Source organism: Aristolochia californica, unplaced genomic scaffold (assembly GCF_029961685.1).
Source record: "Aristolochia californica isolate CCGP_79_NKW_82.1479 unplaced genomic scaffold, dmAriCali1.0.hap1 SCAF_6, whole genome shotgun sequence".
In the NCBI taxonomy this organism is placed as follows: domain Eukaryota; kingdom Viridiplantae; phylum Streptophyta; class Magnoliopsida; order Piperales; family Aristolochiaceae; genus Aristolochia; species Aristolochia californica.
In genome coordinates, this window is record NW_027182257.1 from 2533403 (window position 1) to 2557531 (window position 24129).

The 24129-nt window shown below is 42.7% G+C and overlaps 3 protein-coding genes across 4 annotated transcripts; all 3 read left to right on the forward strand.

The window, feature by feature from the left end:
- The first annotated feature begins 381 nt into the window (after nt 1-381).
- LOC137934955 (leucine-rich repeat receptor-like protein kinase TDR) lies at nt 382-4306 on the forward strand. Its single transcript, XM_068779560.1, has 2 exons — nt 382-3331; nt 3637-4306. The coding sequence occupies exons 1-2, from the start codon at nt 646-648 to the stop codon at nt 4047-4049; spliced, it is 3099 nt and encodes a 1032-aa protein (XP_068635661.1). The 5' UTR covers nt 382-645; the 3' UTR covers nt 4050-4306.
- A 4602-nt stretch (nt 4307-8908) lies between these two features.
- On the forward strand, nt 8909-13420 carry LOC137934967 (cell number regulator 6-like). The gene is made up of 4 exons (XM_068779574.1): nt 8909-9350; nt 10663-10777; nt 12129-12394; nt 12967-13420. The coding sequence occupies exons 1-4, from the start codon at nt 9240-9242 to the stop codon at nt 13186-13188; spliced, it is 714 nt and encodes a 237-aa protein (XP_068635675.1). The 5' UTR covers nt 8909-9239; the 3' UTR covers nt 13189-13420.
- A 6096-nt stretch (nt 13421-19516) lies between these two features.
- On the forward strand, nt 19517-21869 carry LOC137934966 (2-oxoglutarate-Fe(II) type oxidoreductase hxnY-like). 2 transcript variants are annotated; one of them, XM_068779572.1, is made up of 11 exons: nt 19517-19599; nt 19803-19998; nt 20150-20227; nt 20321-20372; nt 20450-20568; nt 20657-20751; nt 20843-20901; nt 21215-21271; nt 21356-21401; nt 21495-21574; nt 21659-21869. In XM_068779572.1, the coding sequence occupies exons 1-11, from the start codon at nt 19519-19521 to the stop codon at nt 21723-21725; spliced, it is 930 nt and encodes a 309-aa protein (XP_068635673.1). In that variant the 5' UTR covers nt 19517-19518; the 3' UTR covers nt 21726-21869. The 2 variants fall into 2 exon arrangements, with proteins under 2 accessions (XP_068635673.1, XP_068635674.1); XM_068779573.1 differs by lacking the exons at nt 21356-21401; nt 21495-21574; nt 21659-21869 and having other exon boundaries at nt 21215-21275.
- The last annotated feature ends 2260 nt before the right edge of the window (nt 21870-24129 follow it).

The window sequence follows — 24129 nt, forward strand, 5'->3', positions numbered from 1 at the left end:
TCTTTTTGGGCCCCACCTCCAACCGTACCTCCACGCGCTACGTTACGTATGCTTCTGTATTCTCGTTTTTCTTCGTCTCGGTTTCCTTGTTTTTTCAGTTAAAGATGGCTCAGGTCGGGGGACGAAAATGACGCTGCGGTCACTCTTCACGTATTTACCTACATGCCACTCATGATCGTAGGGAAATGAACTTACGTCAACTCCCGGATCACATATCGTATGTGATCGGACGGGGTGAGATATAGCCGTGTCGGATTTCAATACAGAGGCGGGAAGTGAGTTACAAAATTGGAAAAGAGGGGAAAGAGGAGAGTGGGATTCAGAAGGGGTTGAAGGGATTTAAGGAAAAACCAGAAACAAAAAAGAAATTACAGAGAAAACGGAAAGAGGGGAAGAAAAAGAAAAAGGAAAGAAAGAGAAAGAGAAAGAGAAAGCGAGACAGTACTCATGAGGTATATAGTAGTTGTGGAAGCGCAATTCCGCTTCCTTACTGAAATCGATCCTCTCTGCAATCATCATGAAAAACCCTCTGCCTCCACCACTACCGAAAAGCAGCAATCAAATTCTATCCCTTGCTTTCCTTAAATCGACCTTCGGAAACTTCATTCCCTTACAGCAAACCAGTACTGCTACGGCCACTCTACCATGAAACCCACCCTCTTCTCCTTCTCCTTCTCCTTCTCCTTCTTCTTCTACTTCTTCTTCTTCTTCTTCCCTGTTTTTGTCTCCTTGTTTCAAACTTCTAGTTTGCTTCTCTCGTCGGGTCTGCCTCTACCGCTCCACTCTTTGATCTCTTTGAAGAACTCTGTTAATGACCCTTTCTCCTCTCTCCATGACTGGAACTACAACGTCCCTGAGCCGGGTGCGGACAGACCTGGGTGGTGCGCCTGGACTGGAGTCACCTGCGACCCTCACACGTTCGAGATTGTATCGCTTGACCTCTCTGGTAAGAACCTCTCCGGCGTCATTCCGCCGGAGATACGGCTTCTTTCCTGGGTACACCATCTTAATCTCAGCAGCAATACCTTCGAGGGACCGCTGCAGCCCGCCATTTTCGACCTCCCGAATCTTGAAACGATCGACATCAGCCGCAACAATTTCAACGGGAGCTTTCCTCCCGGTATCTACAGGCTTCGCCAGCTGACGCTCTTCTACGCGTACAGCAACAACTTCACGGGCCCATTGCCGCGCAGCATCGCCAAGCTCCACTACTTGGAGGAGCTCAATCTCGGAGGCAGCTTTTTCGACGGGACTATACCAGCGAGCTACGGTGGTTTGCAGAAGCTCCGTTACCTCCATTTGGCTGGGAATCTGCTCAGCGGAAGGCTGCCACCGGAGCTGGGAGAGCTGAGCCGACTCGAGCATCTGGAAATCGGGTATAACAGATTCGACGGTAGAATTCCTCCGGAATTCGGACTCTTACGTAACTTGACTTACCTCGACATCGCCGCTGCTGATGTGTCCGGTCCGCTTCCGAGTCAACTCGGAAACTTAACCCGTCTCGAGTCCTTGTTTCTATTCAGTAACCGGTTTACAGGAGCTATACCCGACAGCTTTTCCGACCTCGGCGCCCTGATAGTGTTGGATATCTCCGATAACCGGCTTTCGGGTTCTATACCGACTCGTTTCTCCGCTTTGAAAGAGCTGACTCGGCTGAGTCTCATGCAAAACAATCTCACTGGACCCATCCCGGAGGGCCTCGGTGAGCTCCCCAACCTCGAGATGCTGCTGCTTTGGAACAATTCTTTGACGGGGAGCCTCCCGCCGAAACTCGGTTCCAATGGCAGACTCCGGCGGATCGATGTCTCCTCGAACTCGCTCTCGGGTCCGATTCCGCCGACCGTCTGCTTCGGGAGCAGTCTCTCGGGGCTGCTGTTGTTCTCCAACCGATTCGACTCGGAGCTCCCGAAAACGCTCACCAACTGTACTTCTCTTGCGAGGTTCCGGATCCAAGATAACAGATTCAGCGGCCCAATTCCATCTGGTTTCGGGTTCTTGCAGAACTTGACCTTCATGGACCTCAGTCGGAACAACTTATCCGGCGAGATTCCGGCTGATCTTGGGTTGGCTCCGAAGTTGTCTTATCTGAATGTTTCCCAGAATCCCCTCGGAAGCGCATTGCCCAAAAATATATGGAGTGCGCCGAGTCTTCAGATTTTCTCTGCGAGATTTAGCAGATTGAAAGGTACGATACCCGACTTCATTGGGTGCCGGAGCTTGTACAACATCGAGTTGGACGGTAATTCCCTAACCGGCGGCATTCCTTGGGATATTGGTCATTGTCAGAGGCTTCTAAGCTTAAAAATCAGCAATAACGAGCTTACTGGGATAATTCCATGGGAATTATCGGGTCTTCCTTACATCACGGACCTCGACCTCTCGCACAATTTTCTCACTGGTACGATTCCCTCTGCTTTCGACAATTGCAGCAATTTGGAGAATTTTAATGTTTCATACAACCTCCTGTCCGGGCCGATTCCCTCTTCCGGAACTATTTTCCCCAATCTCCATCCCTCGGCTTTTTCTGGGAACGCGAAGCTCTGCGGTGCTATGCTGAGGAAACCATGCTTGTCAGAAGCCAGCGAGAATGAAACCAGAATCCCGCCGCAAGCCAAGAAATCCGCCGGCGCGATCGTTTGGATAATGGCTGGAGCTCTCGGAGTGGGGCTTTTCCTCGTTATCGCCGGCAGCCGCTGTTTCCATGCAAGGTATGGGAGGCCATTCCGAGAGGAAACACAGTCGGGGCCTTGGAAATTGACGGCGTTCCAGCGGCTGAACTTTTCCGCGGAGGACGTTCTCGAGTGTCTTTCCATGAGCGACAAGATCATCGGCATGGGTTCGACGGGTACCGTTTACAGGGCCGAGATGCCCGGCGGAGAGGTCATCGCTGTGAAGAAGCTGTGGGGGAAGCACAAAGAGACGGTGCGGCGAAGGCGAGGGGTGCTGGCGGAGGTGGACGTGTTGGGGAACGTGAGGCACCGGAATATAGTGCGGCTGTTGGGCTGCTGCAGCAACACTGACTGTACTATGTTACTGTACGAGTACATGCCAAACGGAAGCCTGGACGATCTTCTGCACAGGAAAAATAAAGGGGAGAATCTTGTAGCCGACTGGGTGACGCGATACAAGATTGCGCTGGGCGTAGCACAGGGTATCTGCTACCTGCACCATGACTGCGATCCCGTCATCGTCCACCGAGACTTGAAGCCTAGTAATATACTACTCGACGCCGAGATGGAGGCGAGAGTCGCCGACTTCGGGGTGGCTAAGCTCATTCAGACCGACGAGTCCATGTCCGTTATCGCCGGCTCCTATGGCTACATTGCCCCCGGTAATTTTCTCCCTCTTTCTCTCTCTACTGTTAGACTCTCCAGGTTAACCAAAGCCCAACTGTCGTAGTAGTCCCTCCCCTGTTCGTGTCCCCTTACCCTCTGAAACGGAACTAGTCCGCATTTCCTTTTTCTTGCACTGGGAGTAGGAACCGACGCCGCCACCCGCTGTTCACCGAAGCCCCTAAAATGTTCGAGTAAATTCCTCTGATGCGGATGCTATGCTATGAACAATTGTTTCTTCAATTTATGGTTTTGTTGCTTATATGTCTGCACCGTGAGCTAACACAAAGGAACTTGTGAACAGAATATGCTTACACTCTGCAAGTGGACGAGAAGAGCGACATTTACAGCTTCGGCGTTGTATTAATGGAAATCCTCAGTGGTAAGAGATCAGTGGACGCCGAGTTTGGAGACGGGAACAGCATTGTGGACTGGGTTCGATCCAAGATCAAGAGTAAAGAAGGGGTGACTGAGGTTCTTGACAAGAACGCAGGGGCGTCTTGTGGGTCGGTGAGGGAGGAGATGATGCTGGTGTTAAGAGTGGCATTGCTCTGTACCAGCAGAAACCCTGCTGACAGACCCTCAATGAGGGACGTTGTTTCTATGTTGCAGGAAGCCATGCCCAAGAGGAAACTGCAAGGAGGAACCATTTGTGGAGGCGGTGCTCTTAGTGGTGGCGCTGGTTCATTGCCTCCGAAGCCACCTACAGATTGCTAATCTTCTTTTAACTTTTGTATTACTTGTAATGGTTTCCTTTTCTTTTCGTTTTCACTTTGGGATTGGTATAAAAGAGGGGGATTTTTTATTTTACACTTTCTGTATCTTTTTTTTTTTTGGGTTAAATTTCAGTGGCAATGAACGGTGAATGAACTGTTTTTGCTATCTTTTTTTTTTTTATTCGACAAAAACAATGACCTCAGTTTGATCTCTTAGAAACCGTAAACAAAAAGACAAAAAAATCATTTTTTATATCATTTTATGAACTTCAACCGCATTATTTAATTCTTCTCCTGACATCAGTAGAGCACCAGAGTTCAAGTCATCCCCTTCTCCTTTGAAAATTTGTAGGCTGGAGGCTTCTCCTTATTTCCTCAGTCAGTCCTCAGTCAGTTCATTCAAGATGGAAGACCTTTATGGGACACTTGGAGCTAATTATTTCTTTTGAGCTCGATCATCTTTTCATATTTAAGTTGCTCACTTTTTTTTGTTTTTTGCAAAGCCAAACACTTAATAATGTAAAATGCAGGTTGCCTCAAAGAAGAAAAACATTGCAGATGAAGCCGGTGTCGTCCTTCAGACCAAACTGAGACAAGTTGCTTTAACACCATGAGGAAGGGGATCTCTGCCACTATGTATAAGTTCCGTCTAGGTCACCAGATTAAGACCCCATTGCTGATGCTTAATGATAGTGTGACAATTGTTGTTTCCTTTTTGTTGAACAGTGAGAAGTGTGGTCTAACATTCCTATGGAAGAAAGAAGGACAACATATTTTTTGAGGTGTGGATTAGTAAAGTTCACTTAATTGATAACATGATCCTTCAATAGTTTGCTTCTCAGTTTTTTTCTTGGACCATGTAAACTCTCATTTTGATTTGGGTACAACATATTGGCTTTGTTGTTAGCTCCAAAGGCACATCTTGTTCAAACAATAAACGACTAGATGAATGACAAATTGGCAAAGTGGTGGGTGTTGGAGGCATCTCCAGTTTAATTCCAAAATGGTCTATTTTGCATGTGAACTTCTCTTAAGAGATTTGTTGTTTTATTGCAAATTTCTTTGTTTATGCTTATTGTTCCCGTTTTCAAGATTAAGGACAATTGTGACAACAGGCTAAGGCTAATGCCAATGTTGATGTAAATTGTGATTATAGGGAAAGAAAAAAATAAAAAATCATCCCCTTTTACCTGGTTGTTGAAACTAAATTTGGTTGATAGCTTTACTCTAAATGAAACGCATCCGTTTGTCAATTTGTCAATTGATAAATAGTTAAATAGTTAACAGAAATCTTTAACTAATATAATATATAATTAAATTAATTAGTACATTAATATATTTTAGTTATACATTAAATTAGTTATTCGTGTTGTAATAATGTTTATTTTACCTAATTTAATGTTTAAGTATTATATTTTAATTAAATATACTTTACAAGTTGTTAATTCTCTTATTTTCTGCGTTTTCCTCATTTGGGGGCATTAACATTGGAAATTGTTTTCCAATGGACATGTACTTGAACCCCCCCCCCCCCCCCCCCCCCCCCCCCCTAGGGGGGGTTAGTGCACATGACTCAGGACATGATCTTCATGCGCATTACGTAGTTCATGTCCTGACATCGTTAGGGGGCGCCGAAATTCATGTCATGTACATGAATATACATGCCACCCGATTTTGAGAATCATCCACTTGATTCTCTCGCGCGGGCTCTCTCTTGCTCAACCGTCTCACTCTTTTTTTTTTTCATTTTTCTCGTTTCGTTCCCGCACAGACACTCTCGTTCCCGCAACCCTCTGTCGTCTCCGTGAAGCCTGAGCTCTCTGCTCGCTCTCTCGTCTCCGCCGTCCCTCTCCGGTCTCCCTCTCTACTGCCTCCATCTCTCACTGCAAACGTTCTTCCGGCGTCCTTCTCTTTCTCAGACTCGCTCTCCCTCTGAACCTCCCGCTCGCTTCTCCCTCTCTCTTATCTCTCTGTCTCTTCTCCCTCTCTTCTCCCTTTCGGCATCTCACTCCCTTCTCCCTCACGCTATCATTTTTTCCCCCAAATGACCTTCCAATTTCTTGCGATTTTCCCTATTTCAGTTTCGTTTTTCTTCGATTTTGACATTTGGACTTCTCGGCCTCCTTCTCTTCTCCCTCTCTACGTACCATCGTCGCCGTTGCCCACTGGCTCGTTGCCGTCGCCGTTGCCCGCTGGCTCGCCCCTGACGAAGACGATGACCCTGAGGAAGACGACGATAGTTTAAAACTATCGTCATTAATTTATAAAATAATTATTTTTATTTATTTAATACATTTATTTTATAATTACTATATTAAAAATAGTGATTTAATAGTCATAATTAAAATATTTTTAAAATAAATATTTGATAAATTATCTTGGCATAATTATCCAATTGCTATAGTTAATTAAACCAATGGTTTTAAATTTTGTGATAATATATTATTAATTAATAATACATCAAATATATTATATACAAATATATAATGTGTTAAATTTATGATTAGATCAATTTTTTCTCTTAAATTATTTATTTTTAGGTTAAAGTATATCATATGTTATTAATAACTCCACGTATTACTTTCATTTTTTTAATTTATAACGTTATTAATAACTCCACACTATTTATTTATTATTTGTAATTAATCATGTGCGTATTTCATTGGCTCGTATAATTACCATATTAATGCATAATAATATATCTAATTCAATTAATAAATATATCAATATATTTAATTATACATTAAATAATTTATTCGCGTAGTAATAATGGTTGTTTTACCTAATTTGGAGTTTAAAGATTATATTGTAATTAAGTGTATTGTAAAGGTTTAGAGATTTTCTTGTTTTTTATGTTTTTCTCGTGTTGGGGCACTAACACTGGAAACTGTTTTCCAATGCACATGAAGTCGTCAACACTAACCTCCCAAATGCGAAGATGATCTTCATGTACATGACTGACATGATCTTCATGTTGGACATGAACTTGATCTTCAAGAATCCATTTGGGGCACTAACCCCCCCTAAACAAGTTGACCAATCTAAACTTATATGCCAAAGCGATTTCCAGCTGAACAAACAACTGAATTATATAAGTTATGAGAACTCACTCTTGTTTCCTTCCTCCAATAAATAAGTTAAACTTGAAATGGTCTATAGACTGCATTCGTTAACTTGCAAAAACTAATATTTTCCAGTTAAAGTCCAGAACAAATACATGGAGAATTTTCAACATAATCTATTCCTTTAGGTTGCTAGGTAAAAAACTAATCCAAAGTGAAAATAATTTTAACTAATGCCAGTAGTTGTTTCTTTTAATAAAGTTATCAATCAGTAAGCAAACAACTCAAGATAATTAAATCATCACAAAAAATGCCAATGCATAGCAAGAAGTTTGACAAACATATTTACTTAACAGAATAAATAACAAGAAAAAAGGTCAGCTTCAAGAAATGAAGACAAAATGGTCGACAAAGTGAAATCAAATTCTTGGCTCATAAATTGTAAGTGTGTTGTATACCTTCTGAAATTTGGGGAAAACCGAAGCCGAATGGGGAAATCGATGCCTAATCAAAGTAGAAATTCAGCAATCGATGCCCAAATGTCAAAATCGAAGAAAATCGAACGAAATCAGAAGATATTTTGGGGGAAAAGAGAACAACAAAAGAGAAGGGAGTGAGAGGTTGAAAGGGAGAAGAGAGGGAGAAGAGAGAGAAGAAAGGGAGGCTGAGAGGGATAAGAGAGAGGGAGAAGCGAGAGAGAAAAACGGAGAGTGAGTTCTAGAGAAGAGAGAGAGGCACGGAGACGAGAGAGGGGGTACGGGAGAGAGGGCGAGTCCGAGAGAAGACCGAGAGACGGAGGCTAGAGAAGAGAGGGAGCAGAGATGATGGAGGCTGGAGAGGAGCGTCCGAGAGAAGAGACAGAGCAAAGATGTCGAGGCGCAGGGAGACGAGAGAGGGGGTGCGGGAGAGAGAAAAAAAAATGAAAATGACAAAGGGCGAGAGAGGGGAAAAAAAAACGTAAACGTTGAGGGTTCGAATCCTCGCGTTTCCTTCGTCCGGATGATTGACAAAAAAGGTCAAAAACCGGTTTTCATTTTTTATAACGTGGAGACGATGTTCCGCTTCATCTCCGACATCAAGATGACATGAAGTCTGGCACTCCACTAACGACATAAATTGATGAAGGACGTAATGCTGCTGATCTTCATCTTCAGTTTCAAATTGACTAACCCCCCCTAATTTCACTTTGTAGTTAAATATAGGGTTGTTGCGGACATCAATTTCCTCTGTTTGTTTGAAAAATCCGGATCTTTGTCTTGTTCCCTATTAAGCTTTGGAATTTATCTAAATGTCATGCTAGATTTTCTTCATGTTCAATTCCATCATCCTCGCGTGCCATTTACTTGAGCCTTTTTACATCCACAAATGGGATTTGGTGGCATCACCGTGGAAGTTTCTGGAAAGGCGAAGAGCTTCCAAATGGAATTACTTGGAAAAACTAATACCAAAACATGTTAATATAGTCTAGAAAGAAGTTTGGGTTGATTACTCTTTACTCCCTTCAATTTTTTTAATCACAGAAAAGTCCTATAAACACACTATTCAATTTTATTTTCTAATACATAGGAGGCTACTTAGGTCTAAATCGCCTGAAAAATGTAGTAACAAGATTTATTTGTAACAGACGATGCGTCCATAGACCCCGGCGGAAACGTGGAGGCATTAAGGCACGTACCCCGGTACCCGTACCCGTACCCGAAGGCTCCAACCACTGCATTGTTCCAGTTTACCTTCGACGCGAGGGTAGTTACGATTTGAGGCTTGCAGGCGTGACTCGTCGTGACTCGGAAGGCGACCACGTGGATGAATCTTTTGGAGCCTCGTCTCGGTCGTCTTAGCCGTTTCGGTTCTAATTACCCTCTCTCCTGTTTCAGTTTTCTTGGATTTTTTTTGTAATTGCGACATTTACTAGGGTTTCCATATTTCACCTCTTTCCAGACAGTTTCGTTCGTTGAAAACGAATAGTCAGATCTAAATTTTGTGAGGTTGAACCCTTCTCCGATGTTACAACATTGGAAGTCTTCTGATTTGAGTTCCCTGTCGAGGGCTACGCTCGTTCTTGGAATTTGAGAATTTAATCGGGTGGAAGTGGCTTTAGGTGTTTCTTCCGAGTTAGTTTGTTGAATCTGATGATGGAGGACATGACAGCGTCGCGCTACGTGAAGCTTACGAAGGATCATGATTCGCCGGTGGAGGAGATTCGGCCTGGAGAGCTTAATCAGCCCGTTCAGGTTCCTCAGGTTCGTGGCATTTCCCTTTCAGTGAAGTCTGATATAGTTGTAATTGGATCTACTCATTTGCTTTGTTAAGACGTACTTGTTTGAGCCTTAGCCTTCTCCCCCGGGCTGGACCTCTCGAGGTTTTTTGTTTCTCTTGATTTTTAACGTAGTCTGTCTTCATTTTCAGGTTACAAATTTTGACATTTTTTGACCGCTGATTGGAGTTTGCATATACTTCTACTTGTCCTTTTTTTTTCTTAGATGGATTGATTGCAAAGAATTATTTGACGGTATGGATAACTATCTCACAGTCTGACAAGTCTTTTTGTTTGTTATGTTAGGTAACATAACTCGTGGTCAATGCCACTATAATTTTCTTGTAAATAAACATGTTATATTATGTCTCCCAAAAGAATCTATCAGTTTAAGAATGACTTTTGTGGAGGTGTTTTTTCTAAGGTGGGGGATAAGCGAATCACCAAATGAAATAAGTGAGATCTAGGGGCGTTGACTCTCTTTAGGGAACTTGCTTCTTTGTGTTGGTGTTTCACAAAAAGTGCAGTAGAAAGTGTAGGATCCCTTAATTTTTCTGTTTGATCTAAGGTTGTTATTGAAAATGACACGACATCATTTCACTCAAAACTTTATCTGGAGATAGAAACAGATGTCTTTTCTATAGGGATCGTCACTTCCCCTTATTTAGGCTTGAAAGAGAGACTAAATTCTTTGAGTTGGGTGAATGCCTCTGCTACCTTTCCTGCATTCTAATGGTTACTTAGTGCTTGGAAAGTTGCTGAAGTTTTCACTTTCTCTAGAGAATTGGGCAAAATTGAGTTAGTCAAGTGGGGAGTGAGAGAGACGTTCACTTCACCTATGGAATATTCTCTCTCTCTCTCTCTCTCTCTCTCTCTCTCTCTCTCTCTCTCTCTCTCTCATACGCTCAATTTAATGCATAAATGCATGATTTCTCTAGAACATAGGTCAACCTTCAATGATTTTTCACTTATCTTTCCCTTAGGTGATCTAATTACTCTGTGCACCATCTCATACCTAAAGTTTTTTTGTTCACCTTTAATGAAAGTAAATTCTATTTTAACTTTTCATTGTGTAATATGAGGTCCGAAGAGGAAAATGGATTTCTCTGATTGATGTAGTTTTCTTTTCAGATTATGGATTAGTTCATTTACTTCTGGTATTTCCTTTTAGCAAAATGGCTACTAATTCAGCTTTTTCATTGACTATATCACTGTTATTTTCACTGCACATTTCTTGATTTAGGCTGGTGATAAATAAATGTCCTGTTATGTAACTGAGAGATTGTGTTGGTTGGCAGTTGGCTGTTCACAGATGTCAGGAATGTGGACAGCCCCTCCCAGAAAGTTATGAACCGCCTGCAGATGAAGCGTGGACAACTGGAATATGTGGCTGTGCCGAAGATTCAGAGAGTTGTAAGATTCTTTTTACTGGAGACTCACCATGTTGGCAGCTAAAAACCATTAGTCGTTGTTACTTCTTTAAATTGTAGATTATTTGTTAAATTTTACTGTTATCCTTCCTAGTACTTGTTCTGTTTGTACTGCTTGTGATTTGGTTGTCATCTCCAGTTATTATCCTCTTGTCTTCAGATGTCTAGATCATTATGACGATGCTTATTGTTATTGTACTTTTTTTGTTTTTCAAATGGTGAATTATTTATGAAAGATAAAATGAAAAAAGGTACAAAGAGCAAAGTGAGGCCAGGCCTTGGGCCTCAGGATCAAAGGGGAAAAGGGGTTCCCATGAAGCATTGACAGGCAGACCCTTATTTGGTTAATGTGTCAGCAGTCCAATTAGCTCCTGTTAGTATGATTCTAGAGTCTACCAAAGAGCTACATTTAGAGACCAGTCTTGATAATAGAATATTCCTTGCGAAAACTTATATTGAATGCTTCAATATTCTTGGAGTTTCATTGGGATTCAGTGCAGAGATCTTTTCACATCATTATAAGCATTCTTGCCAGTAAATTTTTTTCTTCAAACATTTGCCACGTACTGTACTGCAAAAACCAGAGTTTTGTTATTTTTTTATTTTTTTATTTTAAGAAAAAGACTGGAGTTGGAACCTCACTTCCCCAATGAGATCATTGTTACAACCCCCAGTTCACAGTCCTAATCTATCCAGTCCAAAACCTATATTCAGACCTCCCCTTTTTTCACATGCATTACGAGAACATAACAAGTTTATTCTTGAAATCTGTATAAACTTATCAACCTTTAAACATAACCAAGATTTATCCTTCAAAAGATAAAATTTTGATCAAGAATTGACAATTTGCATTAGTATTTAACCACTTGAGGGTGCTCAAGTAACTTATGGTATTTTAAATGATCTGATGAAATTTGTAATGTTGAAATCTGTAACCATGCAATTCTGCTGATGTGACACAATACCATGTTCTGCTCCCCCTTGGTTTAAAAACAGAATTACATTGCTTTGGTGTGCTTAATACAGATGATAATGCATTTATTAGCTCTCTCCTCTGTATAATTATTAGCTTTCTATAAAACACCATAATTGGCTTAGTTTGAGCCTTTGGCTCAATGACCACATTGGAGATTTTTAAGTGTGATGTCTTGGGTTAAAGTCTCACCAGGAAAAAGGGATCTAGTTTGTGTATGTAATTGTCATTTAGGAAAGTAAAAAAAGGGATCTAGCTTGTGTATGTAATTGTCATTTAGGAAAGTAAAAAACCTCATAATTAGCAAGCACGAATCATGTACAATGCGTTATTGCTTAACACTTCTGTTGATTTTTTTCAGGCTGGACTGGGTTATTCTGTCCATGTGTGCTATTTGGTCGTAATGTTGAAAGCTTGAGGGAAGACATCCCTTGGACCAAGCCTTGCATTTGTCATGCTGTTTGTGTTGAAGGTGGCATAGCTCTTGCAGCTCTAACTGCAATTTTCCATGGTGTGGATCCTCGGACATCTTTTCTGATTGGTGAAGGCTTATTGTTTGCTTGGTGGATGTGTGGAATCTATACCGGCCTGTTTCGGCAATCACTACAGAAGAAATATCATCTCAAGGTTGATCTCTCTGTTCTATGTATGTCTCATGCAGATATCTATCTAATCACACATGAAACTCATATTTCATGGACATAAGCATCCATGCATGCTAGGCCGTGCAAATGATTCTTCTTTTAAATTGATCAGCACTTTATCCTTGATTGGTATTTTTCATCTGGAATTGCTTTTGAAATAGCGTTCTGCTTTAAGTTGAATGAAGCCATAGACAATGCTTCTGTTCAGACAATTTGTCTTGCTTAGCTTTGGATTAGCTATATTGCATTTATTGTGCATACTGCTATTGGCTGTTTACTCATTTTGGTATAGGATGCGCCCAGGCCTTGTGTGATCTTTTTGATCAGGCCATATTTTGTTAATCTTGGATAATTTACTTCTCATGTCCTAGAAGAGAGCATTTACCATGAGTTTACTAAGTATAACTATCCCAGTAAAGGAATTAGACATCCTTTTTATATCCCTTGGCAAACAGGTTATTGTGCTATTGTAGTAAACTGTAAGACATGAATGTTTGTGCTAATATGTTGGATGATGCACGTCTAATGAATTTAATTACCGTTACTAATTTGCAGAATTCACCATGTGACCCATGTGTGGTCCATTGTTGCATGCACTGGTGTGCGCTCTGTCAGGAGCACCGTGAGATGAAAGGTCGCTTGTCAGACAATGTTGTCATGCCCATGACCATCATCAATCCACCTCCTCTCCAAGAAATGAGCAGTGAGAACAGGGAATCAACAGCTTCTGAGAATGGCGGAACACAGCAGACTAGCGTGGAGATACAGGCTTTGTAGGCTCTTGTTCTTGTGCTGGTTCATTTCGTGTCATTTCAAGCCAGTGAGGATGGTTTAGTACAGATCTTTCATGAAGTTATTTACGTTCATTTTGTACCCATTTGGGTCGGATATGGCACATTTCTTTATATAAGAATACTATACTATGATTATTATGTTGTTTTCTCGTTTCGTCGGACTACATAATTTGTATCACCTGGATTGGAAAAGAATTTTTGCCTGGGTGTTGTGAGTGGGTGTGTTATTGGTGCCGATTACAGGTCTTTTAATGTGGCTACGCCAGAGCTACTGTGCGTAGTGATTAATATGACCGTTATTTTTGGATGATTTATGAGAACTTGGACCAAATTTAGTCTTTACAAGAGCTGCTAAAAATTAGTTAAAAGTTTCCGTTGCCTGGACTTGAACCCGGGTGTCAAGCGGTCAGATTTGGGCTAAGTCCGTCTAGCCCATCGGAATATCTACCCCGTGCGGCCTAGCTCTTTCGAAGAACTAGTCAACCTCCTTGAGCCTCGGATCTTTCCACCGATACTTCACACAAGAAGTTGCAAGCCAAAAGGGATAACGAAAAGACTAAGATATAGAAGAGAAAAGTCTACTTTGTATTGAGAATACAAGATTACAAAGGGTGGCCAAACACTTTTGAAGGCCAAGGCTAAAAACTCTCTCTATACACTCAAAGAGCAAAGAATGCTAAAAATCCGAAATTCCTCCTCTCTACAATGGGAGAGGTCTCTCCTATTTATAGCCTCCTCCCCTGGGCATTAAAAGGCTCAGAATCCGTCCTAGCCCTTTGAAATTTCTAAAAACGCCCAGAAATTCGCCAGATCCCGAAAATTCGGTTTCTGGCGTCAAGGGCGCCCTAGTCAGGCGGGCACCTGGCGACTTGGTCGCCAGGAAACCCCATTTCGCACCTGGCGCCTGGCGCCTCAGGAAACCCCATTTTGCCCCGCCTGGAAACCTGGTCGTGCGCGGGCAACCCCATTTCGCCCCACCTGGAGTCCTGGCCGTGCGCCAGCAACCCCATTTCGCCCCGCCTGGATTCCTGGTCGCGCCCAACCCCATTTCGCCCCGCCAGAAGTGTCTGTTGGCATGCTGCCTTGTGTCTGAGCTAGCTGTTGGGGTTGTCGTGCACCTTGTTGCTTGCCCATCCGTTTGGCAAGCTCAAGTGTGTCTTCTTTTGCTGAAGTTGATGTCGGGCCCGCCATATGTGTGCGCTCCTCTGGGTCGTGCCATTGCACTTGACCTTGGCCGTTGCTGCTATTGCTATGCACTGGACTTGCACAGTCTTCTGCCTTGGTGTTTGGCTACACCATGACTTCTTCCCCCGTCTCATACTCCCACCGCCATAAGGCAGACACCCTCGTCTGCATCCCCCGGCGATAGTGGGCCACCTCCTTCTCGGATTGCTACAACTCGGCAGTGTCTTGCCATGTTGCCTAACTTTCCGGTTGACCTCGCCGCTTTGACATGTATTGCGTCCTCCGAGGCTTGCCCCTTTTGCACTCCTCTCGGTCTTTATAAGCTCCGTTTGGCCGTCAGTATGAGGATGAAAACTAGTGGAAAATTTTTTCAGTAATTCCCAATAGTTTAGATAACTCGGTCCAAAATTTTCCTGTGAATCTGGGGTCACGATCACTAATGATCGTTGTGGGCATGCCCCAGTTCTTCACCACTTGTGCCATGAAAGCTCGAGCAGCCTCCTCTGCAATCACTTGGCACCGTTACAAATGTTCCATGCTTCGTAACCTGGTCCACCACTACCATAATAGACTCAAACCCTTCTTTTTTACGCAAACCAGAAAGAAAGTCCATTGAAGTAGACTCCCACGACCGTTTTGGAATGGGCAAAGGCTGTAATAAGCCTCCGGGCTTTCTTTGTTTCATCATATCTTGTTGATAGATAAAATATGTGTACACAAACTCCTCCACATCGCTCTCCATGTCTAGCCAATAGTACTGGCCAGAGAGCATGGCCAACATCCGTCTTTGGCCTGGATGTCCTCCCCACAAGGAATCATGGCATTCCCTCAAGCGGTCATGCCGTAGGTAATCGTACTTAGGCACATAAAGTTGATTACCTTTGGTTTTGAACAATCCGTCGTCAAGCCATAGTCTTCTCCTCTCACCCAAAGTTGTAGCTTGCACAATGCTGAAGATCTGGGCGTCTTGGTGAAGTCCAGTGCAAATCCAGTCTAGCAACGAAGCACTAACATGTGATTGCTGTTAAGACTCGTAATCGCCAAGTCGCATTTTCCGTTTCTGCGACAAGATGGTCCTGCATGTGCGTAGGCACGCCTTGCACAAAGTGCATGACTCCTGTGCCTATGTGTGCGTCGTGCGCCACATCAGGTTCTGCTGCTACCGCCCCGCGCGTGGTGCGCGTGAAACAAGTGCCGACGCATGTGCTGTGCGTATATCCGTCTCGCGCAGTCGCTACCGCATTGCGAGTGAAGGGTCTGCCGCTTGCCGCATCACCCGTTGAGGTTACTGACTGCTGTTCGCATAGCGCCACATGCACTTCTACCTTTGCTGCACGCACAATTTCCGTTTTTGAGCGTGTTCCAGCAATGTAATCTGGTGATGTGCGTTGTATATGCGCCAATACCCTTGTGCCCTTTTCTCCATCAAAAGGCATAGAGGAATCTGCTTCTCTGCTTAAGGTATCTGCAACAACATAGCCTTCCCCCAACTTGTACCTCATCTCAAAGTCAAACTTGGCCAAGAAAACTTGCCACCGAGCTTGCTTTGGTCTGAGCTTGCTTTGGGCTGAGCTTGCTAGTATGGAAGTATCCGTCGTCGAGCCAGAATGTTCTCGTCTCATACTCCCACCGCCATAATGCAGACGTCCTCATCTGCGTGCCATCACCATATGCCACCCACTCATGGTTGGCTTGCTGCTGCTTCTGCCAGCAATTTCTGGAACGCAGCACTGGATATGACGCCTTTCTGCTGTCTCTCCCAGCAGCACCAGATCTGGCATCTCCATGCTGCCTCTCCCAGCATTTCCAGGAAAGCAGCACCGGATCTGGCGCCTTACTACTGTGTCTCCCAGCAGTACAAGAACTGGCACCTCCTTGCTGCCTTTCCCAGCAGTTGCTGGAAATCAGCACTGGATCTGGCGCCTTGCTGCTGTCTCTCCCAGCAGAACCGGAACTGGCGCCTCCTTGCTGCCTAACCCAACAATTTCTGGAAAGCAGCACCGGATCGGGCGCCTCTCTGCTGTCTCTCCCAGCAGAACTGGTCTTGGCACCTCCTTGCGAACCTTCTCCATTCGCAAGGGCTCTCTCTCATAGGGTGAGTGTTGCCCCACTCCTTTTTTGATGGTCTTAACATCTCCATCCACTCTCTGGATTTCAGTTCGCATCACTGCCATAGTACTATGTACATTGTCCAAAAACCTTTGGGACAAGTTAGGGACAGGGTGTAGGCCATGCGCAATGTCACATACAAACTCCTCCAGTCTCGAAAGCTGATTTTTCAAGCTAACAAGCCTGGACTTGAAATCACTAAAACGTAAATCGTTTTCAGAGTGTGTTTCCATACCTCTTGCTGCTACTTCTCCACTTGTGGACGTCATGGATGGAATGCTGCTCTGATACTAGTTGTCACGCGGTCAGATTTGGGCTAAGTCCATCTAGCCCAGCGGAATATCTACCCCGTGCGGCCTAGCTCTTCCGAAGAACTAGTCAGCCTCCTTGAGCTTCGGATCTTCCCACCGATACTTCACACAAGAAGTTGCAAGCCAAAAGGGACAACGAAAAGACCAAGATATAGAAGAGAAAAACCTACTTTGTATTGAGAATACAAGATTACAAAGGGTAGCCAAACACTCTTGAAGGCCAAGGCTAGAAACTCTCTCTATACATTCAAAAAGCAAAGAATCCTAAGAATCCGAAATTCCTCTCTTTACAATGGGAGAGACCCCTCCTATTTATAGCCTCCTCCCCTGGGCATTAAAATGCTTATAATCCGTCCTGGCCCTTTGAAATTTCTAAAAACGCCCAAAAATTCGCCAGATCCCGAAAATTCGGTTTCTGGCGTCAGGGGCGCCTGGCGACCAGGTTGCCAGGAAACCCCATTTCGCGCGCGGGCGCCTGGCCTGCCGCGCGCGCACCTGCACCTGGAGTCCTGCCACGCACGCGTTGGCGCCTGGTGTCCTGAGGAAACCCCATTTCGCCCTGCCTGGAAGCCTGGTCGTGTGCGGGCAACCCCATTTCACCTCTCCTGGAGTCCTGGCCGTGTGCCAGCAACCCCATTTCGCCCCGCTAGGAATCCTGGTCGCGCCCAACCCCATTTCTCCTCGCCAGAAGTGTCTGTTGGCGTGCTGCCTTGTGTCTGGGTTGGCTGCTGGGGTTGTTGCGTACCTTGCTGCTTGCCTATCCGTTTGGCAAGCGTAAGTACGTCTTCTTCCGCTACAGCTGGTTCCGGGCCGACCATATGTGTGCACCCCTCTGGGCCGTGCCTTTGTACTTGGCCTTGGCCGTTGCTGCTATTGTTGTGCACTGGACTTGCACAGTCTTCGGCCTTAGTGTTTGGCTACACCATGGCTTTTTCCCCCGTCTCATACTCCCACCGCCATAAGGCAGACGCCCTCGTCTGCATCCCCTGGCGATAGTGGGCCTCCTCCTTCTCGGATTGCTACAACTCGGCAGTGTCTTGCCATGTCGCCTAACTTTCTGGTTGACTCCGCCGCTTTGCCAAGTATTGCATCCTCCAGGGCTTGCCCCTTTTGCGCTCCTCTCGGTCTTTATAAGTTTCGTTTGGCCGTCAGTATGAGGATGAAAATAAGTGAAATTTTTTTCAGTAATTCCCAATAGTTTAGATAACTCGGTCGAGAATTTTCCTGTGAATCTGGGGTCACGATCACTAATGAGTGTTGTGGGCACGCCCCAGTTCTTCACCACTTGTGCCATGAAAGTTCAAGCAGCCTCCTCTGTTGTACAATTACTTGGCACCGTTACGAATGTCCTGTGCTTCGTAACCTGGTCCACCACTACCATGATAGACTCAAGCCATTTTTTTCTTGCGCAAACCAAAAAGGTAAGTCCATTGAAGTAGACTCCCACGGCCGTTTTGGAATGGGCAAAGGCTGTAACAAGCCTCCGGGCTTTCTTTGTTTCATCATATCTTGTTGATAGATAAAACATGTATACACAAACTCCTCCACATCGCTCTCCATGTGTAGCCAATAGTATTGGCCAAAGAGCAAAGCCAATGTCCGTCTTTGGCTTGGATGTCCTCCCCACAAGGAATCATGGCATTCCCTCGAGTGGTCATGCTGTAGGTAATCGTACTTAGGCACATAAAGTCGATTACCTTTGGTCTTGAGTAATCCGTCGTCAAGCCATAATCTTCTCCTCTCACCCAAGGTTGCAGCTTGCACAATGCTGAAAGTCTGGGCGTCTTGGTGAAGTCTAGTGCGAATCCGATCTAGCAACGAAGCACTAACATGTGTAATTGTTGCTAAGACTCGTAATCGCCATGTCGCATTTTCCGTTTCTGCGACAAGATGGTCTTATACGTGCGCAAGCACGCCTTGCACAAAGCGCATGTCTCGTGCGTCTATGTGTGCGTCGTGCACCACATCAGGTTCTGCTGCTACCGCACCGCGTGTGGTGCATGTGAAACCAATGCCGACGCATGTGCTGCGCGTATATCCGTCTCGCGCAGTCGCTACCGCATCGCGCGTGATGCACGTGAAGGGTCTGCCGCTTGCCGCATCACCCGTTGAGGTTACTGACTGTTATTCGCATAGCGCCACATGCACTTCTGCCTCTGTTGCACGTATAATTTCCGTTTCTGAGTGTATTCTAGCAATGCAATCTGGTGATGTGTGTTGTATATGAGCCGATACCCTTGTGTTATTTTCTCCATCAAAAGGCATAGCAGAATCTGTTTCTCTACTTAAAGTATCTGCAACAGCATAGTCTTTTCCCAACTTGTATCTCATCTCAAAGTCAAACTTGGCCAAAAAAACTTGCTATCGAGCTTGCTTTGGGATGAGCTTGCTAGTATAGAAATATCCGTCGTCAAGCCAGAATGTTGGATGAGCTTGCTAGTATAGAAATATCCGTCGTTAAGCCAGAATGTTATCGTTTCACCGAGAGACCCCTAACCACGGAAGTGCTGACCTTGTTTAAGCGTAAAATATTCGACAAAGTTTTAGTGAGATAGATTCCAACAATTTTTACTTTTCAAGCTATGAAATATCTCTTAACACGTGAGAAATAGAATTAAAGCTGTCCATTTTATGTAGGCCGTACGTGCTGTCGTTCATTAAAAAATTCCAACTCGATAGCCTCTGAACTCATAGCAACGACGAAGATAATGATGGAAAACGCTGTGAAGCTCCCGAAGATCGACTTATCGTCGCCGGACCGTATCTCCACAGCTCGCACCATCCGTCAGGTACATGTTTCTTCTTCTTGGATCCTTTTTTCCATCGGGGGTCTCTCTTGCACTTACTCTCTTCTCAAGTTTTAACAAATTTCAACGTTTAAATGGCATATTCTTCTAAAAAATGGAAACTAATGCAAGCTTCAAGCCTGCCAATATGTAAACTGCTGCTGTGGAAATGGTCATGAATTTTTTTGTTATTTCAAAATTTTCAGGTGTGCTTGGATCACGGTTTCTTCTATCTAGTAAATCATGGAGTTGACAGCGAGTTCATTAAGAAAGTCTTTGACGAGAGTCGGAAGTTCTTCTCTCTGCCTTTGCAAGAGAAGACGAAGTTCTTTCGTAATGAGGGATACAGAGGCTATACGGTCTTGTATGATGAGACTCTCGATCTTTCCATAAAACCCCAAGGTCTGCTATCTGATTCTTGCATTCGATTCTATCCTATGTCTTCCGGGGCCCGTAGTTTTCTTCCATTAGCCTGTTTTGCCGTTGTATCTCTCTCTCTCTCTTATCAACAGATACAAGATCACATAAACTAAATATCATTTTTAAATTGCAGAGGACTTAAAGGAGAGCTTTTATATTGGTTCTCTCGAGGAAAGTACACAAAATTTCCCAAATCAATGGCCACCAAACGGTATTTCAATCTGTTTTCTTAAGTTATCTGGTTTATCTTCTTGTGTTTTAGAGCTATCTGACCTTAAGGTTTTAATGGCCTACGAAATTTCAGAACTCCTGCCATCCTGGAGAGCAACCATGGAAGCATATTACCAGAGATTACAGTTAGTTCTAATATCCCTCCTCTCTTGTTAGTACTAAAAGTTTTCTGTTTCTCTCATTCTTTCAATATTTGTATCAGGACTGTAGCTCGAAGATTACTCTGTTTCATTGCCTTGTCTCTGAATTTGGAAGAAGACTTCTTTGAGAAAGTGGGTGCTTATCCACCAGCAGCTTTTCTTCGTCTTATACACTATCCAGGTTAAATGACAGATCCTTTTCTTGTATTTTTAGTTTATTTTTAAACCCAGAAGTTGATACAGAAGCCGGTTAAAAAATTCATTTTCAGGTGAACTCAGTGCTTCAGAAACATATGGTGCGTCTGCTCATTCAGATTATGGAATGATCACACTTTTAGTTTCTGATGAGGTCCCTGGCCTTCAGGCATGTTAGATGAATTTGCTATTTCGATCTGTTTCCTGTAAGGCAAATAGGCAGTAAAGTTTCTGATCTTTTGTGTTTTGGTATTTTCCAGATCTGCAGGGAAAAAGATAAAATCCCAAGAGTCTGGGAGGATGTTCCTCATGTCAATGGGTGAGCATTAGTTTGTTGCCATAACAACTGCAACAAAACTCAAGAAAATGAACTGACCACAATTTTAGAACTTTTAGCTTTATTTCACATAAATTTCTTGTTTGATTCCACACTCATGGTAGTAAGGGTGTGTTTGGAACTTCTAGAAAAGAAAAGAAAACGAGAATTTGATCGTTATTTTTTTAAAAAATAGTTAGTGCAAATGAGATAATGATCAGTAACAAACTATTTTTGAGAATAATAATGGTCAAATTCTCATTTTCTTTTCTTTTCTTTTCCATGGGTTCCAAACATACCCGAAATGTTTCTGCAGTGCTTTCATTGTCAATATTGGTGATCTTTTGGAGAGATGGACTAATTGCTTGTTTCGGTAATCAAATTGCTCCCAGTTCTTTTCTATAAGATTATTTTGAATTGCTTCCATTTCCTCGAGTGAAATGGTTTTCTTTTTCAGGTCGACGCTGCATAGGGTGATGACGGTTGGACAAGATCGCTTTTCTGTGTGTTCTACTTCCATTATTTTCTTCTTTAATGTTCTTTCGATTATAGACACGGCTGAGATTTCCAACAATGATCCGAATCAAAATTTGCAGGTGGCATTTTTTATGGACCCAAAATCAGATTGTGTGGTTGAATGTCTAGAAAATTGTTGGAGTGAAAAATCACCTCCAAGGTAAAATTATCTCTACTCCTTAAAAGGCAAGATGGTTCCTCCTGCATTTGCATTTTGTTTATCTATAATTGAACATCCACACAGGTTTCCTCCTATCCGTGGTGGTGACTACGTGATGGAACGTTTGAGGGTCACTTATTCAAAAGAATGATTAATGTTGCATTAAGTGCCGCTGGTCTCCAAGCCCTTGAAAGGATCTTGAGTAGAGCTTTCTGTGTTGATAACAAACCTCAGGGATCTGTATCCTGCAATACTAAGGGGTGACTCTATATATTTGGCTTTTAATTGTGAGTTTTTATCTTATTAGGTTACATAAGAATTGAATTCACTAAGATGAGCTGAAGAGATACCTTACACTAGTGAAAAGGAAGATCCGTAATTCTGATATTTTTATGTTTTTTTTTTTTTGAAGAATCGAATCAATTTGGGTTTTAAAAGTTTAGTTTGTATCCAAATGATAACCATAGTCAATTGATCGATGATTTTGTTAAGCATCTAGCTAATACTTAACCCAGAACCACAACATGACAGCCGTCCTTAACGACCGACGATCACGACAGCTTAACACATAGCGACGAGGGACCTAGCCTAATCCGGAAACCTTGCATTCCGGGGTTCGCGATAACCCATGTCGCATCTGTTGGGAATCGAGTTACGTCACGTAGCGTTAACTTTGATATCAAATGTTAAACACCTAGTTAATATTATCCAAAATACCAGCCTGATAAGTAGTGGAAAACCAAATACTTAACCCAGGACCACAACAAATTTATTTAGATACAATCATTTTTTTTTGTTATAATATTATGAACAACATTTAGGATTTCAGTTGGAAATTTGTATCTTAAGAAAAACAAAAAATATTTTTTTTTAGGATATACATTTTAAAGAAAATTTTAGATAAAATTCAATTAGTGCCTTATTAGGAAATTATATGAATTTTTTAGGGAAATAAATAAAATTTAATAATCAATATTATATATTACCACATTTATCTAATAATTTTTTATTAAAATAAAATATAAAACACAAAATTATTATGAAATATTGTATTAATTATTAAATACTTATTAAAAAAATATATATGATTTTCTAGCCAAGTTAGAAAAATTTACCTAAAAAACTTTCAACGGGAAAAATAATTTTAGAAAATATGAGATATTAATAGTCCGTGAAAACGTATTTCTATTAGAAATAATTTTTAAGTGTTTATTGGAAAAGGTATTAACAGGGTTTTAAATAAATAAATATTAGAAATAATTTTTTAAGTGTTTATTGGAAAAGGTATTAATGTTTGAATGGCTTACCATTCTCAAAAATGGAAATGTAAATCTCTGTCTGACAATATGCTAATTGATGTTGAAGAAGGCCCTTTAGAAGTTTTAAAAAATTTGATGTTCTTAGGGAATTTCTCTTATAGTACGTTCTATTGAATCCTTCTGCTTCTCGTTTCCAACGGAAAAGCTAGGTAAAGAGAAAAAAAGAAAAAAGACTTTATTTTGCGCTTGTGGAGAAAACTTTCTTTTCCTTGTTGCATTTAACTGCCGTTGAGAACATGCTAATGAATGATTTTGTTAATTTAAAATGTCAGGTGTTCTTGGATCACGGTTTCTTCTATCTCATAAATCACGGGGTTTATTAGAATGTATTTATTTATTTTATTATTTCATTAATTCATTTTTATGTAATAATTATATTTTACTATTTTGCCCCTTACTCTTTAAAAACCCATCTGTATCTTGTAAATCAACGGAATGATTATTTCAATTTAACTCCCGTTTTCGTCTTCCCGACTGTGTCTTCCCGACGGCAGAGCTCAACGGCTCTTTGCCATTCGAGGTTCTAACATGGTATCAGAGCGGACGATCCACAATTTCTGATTCTCTTTCGGACGATGGCTCTTCCTTTCTCTTTTCGGCTACCGTTTTCCGGCGGTTTCGCCATTATTTCCGACAAAGGGTTGCCGCCCTCTGTTCGGACGGGACTCTGCGATTCAAGCTATTGGGAGACTCTTCTGGTATTTCCGGCATTTTGATTCCGGTGGTTATTCTCGGCAAACAGGTTAGCTTCCGTTCCCATTTACTTTTCCTCTGGATTCCGTCGCCGAGAGATTGGGTTTTCTCTCCTGCGTTCGTTTTTTGGTTTTTGGGCGCCGATTTTGGGCGTCTTCTTTGAATCCTTGAAGAAGTATAGTTTCCGGCGCCGAGAGGGTCACCGACGCCCAGAGGGTCGCGCTGGTTATTCTTCTGGCCTTCTCTGGTTGGCCGAGCGCTGGTTGGATCTCTCTGGCCTTCTTTGGTTGGCCGAGAGGACTCTATTGGTTTAGGAAATCTTGAAAGCTGTGGATTATTTCTGCTTGATTTTTTTTTCGAGCTCGCTGTTGGATTCTAAGGTCGCGGAAACGGATTTGATTTATTTTGAAGAGCTTTGGTAGCAAATCTGGTAACACAAAAAAAAAAAAAAAAAAAATTGGAGTTGCATTGGTGGTCAGTGCTCTATGGAGACTTATTCATCTTCAGATTCTGGTTTACGTATCAGTTCGGCTCGTTCAGTTT